This window comes from Pholis gunnellus (assembly GCF_910591455.1).
Source record: "Pholis gunnellus genome assembly, chromosome: 3".
Lineage (NCBI taxonomy): Eukaryota > Metazoa > Chordata > Actinopteri > Perciformes > Pholidae > Pholis > Pholis gunnellus.
The window spans coordinates 5,614,508-5,620,847 of NC_136529.1; the positions used below are offsets into that span (position 1 = coordinate 5,614,508).

Below are 6,340 nucleotides of genomic sequence, written 5' to 3' on the forward strand. Positions count from 1 at the left end.
ATGAGGATATCATATTGGATATTACATGTAAAGATGGGCCTTTGGCTCTTTGGTCGCCTCTTCCAGGTCTCGATCCGGATCAGCCTCCCAGGATTCACCATTTCTATTACAATGCACTGAACAAAACGAGAATTGCATAATGACAGGCCACGTCCCAGGTCTGGGTTCGATGTAGTTGAGATGTTAACAGACTCAAATTGTTTTTTTCTTTCCTTTTTGAACTGCTTGATGAAATCTACATTTTCTTGATCTATTCTTCTTTATTTTTTTCTGTAAAGTGATTATCATTAAAACTATTATAGGGGATCATTAAAGCTGTTGTGACTCTTTGGCTTTATCTCATTATATTTCTTGTTTGTTTTGATAAAGTCTAATTGCATTCTATCATTTCAGTTCAGCAGCTGACGAGGGCAGACATTGCTTCATTTTTTGATAACATAGTAAATCCAAATAGTATGTTCTATTTTAATATCCTTGATCTCCCTCCAGGGGGAATGCCAAGATATCTGCAACATACATTCTAAGAAAAGCCTGCCTCTTTTTTCATGAATATGAGTACTATTTGCAAAAGTATTAATATAAAGATCACAGCACAGAGTGCCCCGTGTTGTTTCACCTAACATGATCTCCTCCAGGAGAAAGTAAGACTTCCTGTTGATCAGGGAAAACAGTGATAATTTGGTACTTCTACCACAATATGAATGTTATATTGTCTAAGGAGACAATTATTTCCTGACCATTTATAATACTGTATATCAAACAAGTATGTATCCATAAACCTTGGGAGTCATTGACAGATGAAAAACGGTGGAATCACACTTGTCGTTCCGTCAACATAACCGCATTAACGATTGTTAATCGTACGCAAGTATATCAATTCGTACGTGCTGTGATTTGTTTTCTCCCTCCCTACATCTTGGTTGTTATGTGGTTAGCGCCCTTGGTTACCACTCTCCTCCCATCATGCATCACTGCTAGCAGAGCTCGTGAGGTAACTTGGGCAACGGCAACCTTTCAATACAAGATAGCAGCTTCGCGGGTGGAAATTAATAACAAAAGATAGAAAAGATACACATTAATAGCAAACGTCGAATGCTAACGTACGGTAAGAATGCCTAGCTATTATCTAGCTATATGGCTAACATAACGTAGCATAGAACAGGCTAGCTATACTACCAATGTTTGCTAACAGGATGCTAGTTTCAAAACAAATGACGCTTACCGTTAATTCACTTCAGTGACCAACTGACGTTAGTACAACTTTTGAAAGTTAATAAAGGCCAATTATTCACGTTTGAACAAGCGTCCTAACTCTATTCACAGTTAGCTAAAATAGTTACAACGCTTTCGTATTGGGGACAGCTCATACTTAATTAAATTGGATCTAACTTGGATTTACAACCCGTTTCTAGGTGTGTGGTTGCAAACGAGAGCCAGCGTTGGTGAGTGAATTTCATAAAGGATGGAGAAGGAAGCGCACAACACTGTCGTCTTCAATGTTTCGAAGAGAGAGCTGTTTACGTCGAATAATGGCTACAAATCCATGCAGAAAAGACTAAGAGCTCAATGGAAAATCCAAAGGTAGGGTGTTTGCAGTGTAACACTAACAGTCTCTGCTGACTAGGGCGTTGTGCCTCGGTTTAGACAACATTTGCCATAGTGTTGCATTCATGTTGAGAAAAGCGCCCCAGTTGCAAAAACAAATGCGCTCTCTCTCCCCTAGTATGAAGGAAGAGCTGTCTTTGGAGAAGATGAAGGGAGTCAAGTTGTGGATAACCGCAGGACCAAGGGAGAAGTTCACAGCTTCCGAGGTGATGTATTGTGAAAAAGAACCAAAGCATGTTTTGTTAATTCTCTCAGAACAGCACTTGGCGTGGGAGATGGTGCAAACGGGGAAGCTTTACCAGCTGCATAAAAATCAACTTCCACTGTGCTACTTTTAGCTTCTGCACACACAAGCAGGGTTTCACGCTATTGTTGTCCCTTTTTCATTTACAGCTGGAGGTGCTGAAGCAGTACCTGGACGGAGGAGGAAATGTCCTGGTCATGCTCGGGGAAGGAGGAGAAATGAAGTACGACACCAATATCAACTTTCTCCTGGAGGAGTTTGGCGTAATGGTCAACAATGGTGCGCATTTAAATGTGTATGAAATGACAGCGGGCATCATCTGTGCAGTTAAAGATATTTTTTCTAACAATTGTACTGAATTCTGTGGTGTCTTTTGTGGTGTTTCTTTTTTCTGCATCCCTTTTGCAGATGCTGTTGTGAGGAATGTGTATTACAAATACTTCCACCCAAAGGAGGCGCTGGTGTCCAACGGTGTATTGAACAGGTTTGTCGTCACAGCATGTGTTTTTCTCACACAAACACCCATTTTATACTGCATATTCCGATAAATCCCAGACTATTTGTAGCCTGTGTATGTATCAGAATTCAGTTGTAATCATTGTACTACTATTAAATAGAATAGATTGATAGCTGATGCATATTTTCTTGTTTAGAGAGATAAGTCGGGCGGCTGGCAAAGTGGTGACAGGCATCAGCGAAGATGAAAACGTTGGAAACAATGCACAGTAAATGATTTACTTCCACATCTTCTACATTAAGCGTTGCCTTTAGTGACCTGGAGGGTGTTTGAACTTAACGCTTTCCTGTCTTATTTCTGCAGGGCTCTTACATTCGTGTACCCATACGGCGCCACCCTGAGCGTGATGAAGCCTGCTGTGGCCGTTCTTTCTACTGGCTCCGTCTGCTTCCCCCTCAACAGGCCGGTCCTGGCCTTCCACCAAGGAAAGGTCAGAGGCAATCTGTACTTTTCACACACACACACACACACACACACACACACACACACACACACACACACACACACACACACACACACACACACAGACGTGTGCTCGTGAGATGATGTTCAAAGATGTCTTGTGTCCCATGCAGGAGGCTGGCAAACTGGTAGTGATGGGTTCCTGCCACATGTTCAGTGACCAATACATAGACAAAGAGGAGAACAGTAAAATCATGGTGAGTCCAGTTTGAATTTAAAGATTTTTGTTTGTTTGTTCAACTAACGCATCAGAAGAGTGTGCTGCTTTCCAGTGGAATTTGTCAGTGTTCAGTTGTACTTTCTTCGTTCCAGGACGTTGTGCTCCAGTGGCTCATGGCTGATAATATTCAGCTGAATCAGATTGATGCAGAAGACCCAGAGGTGAGGAGGTATACTCGACAGGAGAATGCCCCCCCCCCCCGCCCCCCCATGTTGTCTTTTTAAGTAGCCAACAATCCCATCTTGTGCGTGTGTCCCCTAGATCACAGACTACACCATGTTGCCGGACATAGGGTGTTTGTCGGAACAGCTCAGAGTGTGCTTACAGGAGGGCGACGAAAACCCCAGAGACTTCACCTCGCTCTTTGACATGTCTTTGTTCAATTTGTCAACTGACACTTTGCCCCAAGTCATCAGGTGAGAATGCAAGAGGAACAACCTGGAAGGCTATGCTTGCGTCACTGCTTTCCCCCCCCCCCCCCTTCATGGCTTAAAAAAAAACCCAAATGTTTTCTGCAGTGCCTACAAGCAGCTTAATGTGAAAGACGAGCCACTTCAGCTGATAACGCCACAGTTTGAGACGCCTCTGCCTCAGCTCCAACCTGCTGTGAGTTTCAGCATTCATGACCTCATGTTCTTGCATACATACAATTTATGTCATTTTTCGAGCAAGGGACTCCAACCTTTTTTCCTCTGAAAGCTAATTTGACAAAACGAAAGAGGCGAGAACTACTCTACAGCACCAATAGCTGCCATCATTTCAGTCTTACTTTTATGGTCCTAAAATAAGCTCTCAGGCAACGCGGTCATTGCCTCTATTATGATTCACAGGCAACGGGCTTTTTGTGTTCCCTTAATCTTGAAACCAGCGTAACTCGTTTAACTGGCAGCTGATTGTCAAATAATCCTGGACAGAAATTTAAAAGTTTTTTCAAAGTGAATTAGCAAATGTTACGTATTCTTTGAACCTTTAGCGAGCTACTTGTAGCCGTTTGAGTCATAGCTGAAATGTTAAGGCAACAGACATTTTTAACGTGGGCGTTGTCTCGTCTTTTAGGTCTTTCCACCTGCCTTAAGCGATCTGCCTCCTCCCATGCTGGACCTGTTCGATCTAGATGAAACATTCTCTTCGGAGAAAGTGCGCCTAGCACAGCTCACCAATAAATGTAAGTTCAGTACCTTACTAAGCTACGTGATTAACTGGTGAGGTTAAGGGCTGTTAAAGGGACAGCGCTGATTCCATGAAATGGGGCTGTATGAGGTACACAGACTACTTATCCGTAGTCGGTGTACTACCCAGTTTGAAGAAACGAAGAGTAACATCACCAAAGCTAAGCAATGCGCTGCTGTGGACAGGGGCAGCAGCAGAATGTATTTTAGACAGCTCAAAAACAGAACAAGGACATTTCTGGTCTACTGCTGCGACACTCAGTGTTCCGAGTGGTAAAAATGCTGTTTTCAAAAGGAGCATAGATAGTAACTTCAGTTCCCTGTCTGAAAGGTAAAGCATTAAATACTCTAAATATAACGTACTCATTCTTTTTGGGTGGCTGAAATGAGTTTTGCTTACTAAGAGCGTGCCGATCGCCATTTACTGTAGATTATACAGACTATTGATTAGTACCTCATATAACCCCACTTAGGTACACTAACCCTTTAGGAACCTTATTTTAATGAGTCAATTTAAAATCTATTCTTTAAAAAAGGTACGGACGACGATCTGGAATTCTACGTGCGGAAATGTGGTGAAATTCTGGGGGTGACTCCAAAGCTGGATAAAGAGCAGAGGGATGCCAAACACATCTTGGAACACATTTTCTTCCAAGTTGTAGAGTTCAAGAAACTCAATCAGGTGAGAATCTTAGACTCTTTACGGAACAGATTATGCATCGATGGCCTTATCTAAAATGACTTCCCCCCCCCCCCCCCCCCCCCGCAGGAGCATGATGCCGACACAGAGGCACCATTCACTCCGTTGTGATTGGATACAAGAAACCGGTTAAAGATTTTCATCTCTCCTGCCGTCATACTGTGACATGACCAAGCAGATGAGACTACTCTTTCTTAGGAGGTGAAAGACTACAGCATCAACATGGGTACTGTAGTTTTACAAACTGTATTTATTTTTTTATGTAATCGGTCTATTGTATTTCACATCAAAAAAAGTACAATACACATGCAAATAAAGTTGACACTTTTATTTAAATCTTTCACATTTTTAAAAAACATTTTGAAGGCATACAGCGCTCTGCATGAATTGTCACATGAATCCTGTAAAATAACAAAACAGTTGAACACAGACGTCTTCCTTCCAAAGATCCTCCATACTAGGTGTGTGTTTAGAGGGACATTCTTGGCCACATCAGGGAGAAACTTCAGCTAGTGAATGTTGTGTGGACTGGGGTTTTGGACTCCATGTTGCCTCCAGAGCACTGGACTCCAGGCAGAGTTTGGGGCTGTTCTCAGATTTAATCAAAGACACATCCCATGACATTTGAGAGGCAGTGAGATCCCCGTACGACCGGTCAAAACCAGCAGCTTTTTTTGGCTTTCCGAGGAGCACGTGGGGAGTGGAGGACTTTGCCTGTAAAGGCACGGACAGGTGACAGTTGTCGGTCTCTTGAGCGTTCAAGATGTGCATTGAAAACGCCGGAGGGGGAGAAATGGGGTTGGAGGACAGGCAGAGCGAGGCCAGGATGGACAGCCTGGTGTCAGATCCATCAGCCGTCATGTCGTTGGACGCCCTCGACGTGGACAGCTGCTCCAGCAACAGAGCAGACGGCAAACTCTGATCCCCCAAGAACCTCCTGTCAAGCTCCGACGGAGAAGAACACTCAAAGCTTTTCATATCTAGGAGGTTAAAATGAGATTTCACTCAATCACATCATCTGATCGGACAAAAATCTATTTGTCTATCTTGAGAATGAAAGAAGTTTTCTTACCTTTAATGACAAAAGCCTTCTCCATTGTTTTCCTTGGGCCAGAGAGTGTCGACTGATCGCCAGCTGGTTTTAACCTGTTGAAGCTGCTTGTTAATTGACCCAGCTGGTGGCAAAGCAGGTCATCAGTCCAGAGGGAGGTGGGGTAGCATACAGCCTGGTGGATGATCATGATCATTTTTTAAAATGTATTAAATATGTCAATAAAATGTTATTGGAATTATGTGATTTTGTGTTTAACATTTGTTTTTGTTCTAGAAAATAAAAATCGGACTTTCTTTTTTTTTTTATTTCCTTGTGGACACATGAGTAAAACAGCGCTCCAGATAAGAATAATTGACATTATCGATAAAT

General features: G+C 42.6%; 1 protein-coding gene across 1 annotated transcript; it reads left to right on the forward strand.

Annotated features, from left to right (window-relative positions):
• The first annotated feature begins 988 nt into the window (after positions 1–988).
• ift52 (intraflagellar transport 52 homolog (Chlamydomonas)) lies at positions 989–6,131 on the forward strand. The gene is made up of 14 exons (XM_079186603.1): positions 989–1,105; positions 1,413–1,581; positions 1,724–1,811; positions 1,999–2,128; positions 2,258–2,333; positions 2,503–2,574; positions 2,670–2,796; positions 2,942–3,025; positions 3,141–3,209; positions 3,310–3,464; positions 3,567–3,654; positions 4,105–4,213; positions 4,754–4,899; positions 4,987–6,131. Exons 2-14 carry the CDS (start codon positions 1,463–1,465, stop codon positions 5,026–5,028), a joined length of 1,305 nt encoding a protein of 434 aa, XP_079042729.1. The 5' UTR covers positions 989–1,105; positions 1,413–1,462; the 3' UTR covers positions 5,029–6,131.
• The last annotated feature ends 209 nt before the right edge of the window (positions 6,132–6,340 follow it).

Bases quoted from the DNA above. Each gene is read 5' to 3' on its own strand.
- ift52 (XM_079186603.1), top strand. From the start codon at position 1,463: ATGGAGAAGGAAGCGCACAACACTGTCGTCTTCAATGTTTCGAAGAGA. The intron at 2,334-2,502 runs GTTTGTCGTCAC...TTTCTTGTTTAG, and splicing joins TCCAACGGTGTATTGAACAG to AGAGATAAGTCGGGCGGCTG. The intron at 3,655-4,104 runs GTGAGTTTCAGC...CTCGTCTTTTAG, and splicing joins TGCCTCAGCTCCAACCTGCT to GTCTTTCCACCTGCCTTAAG.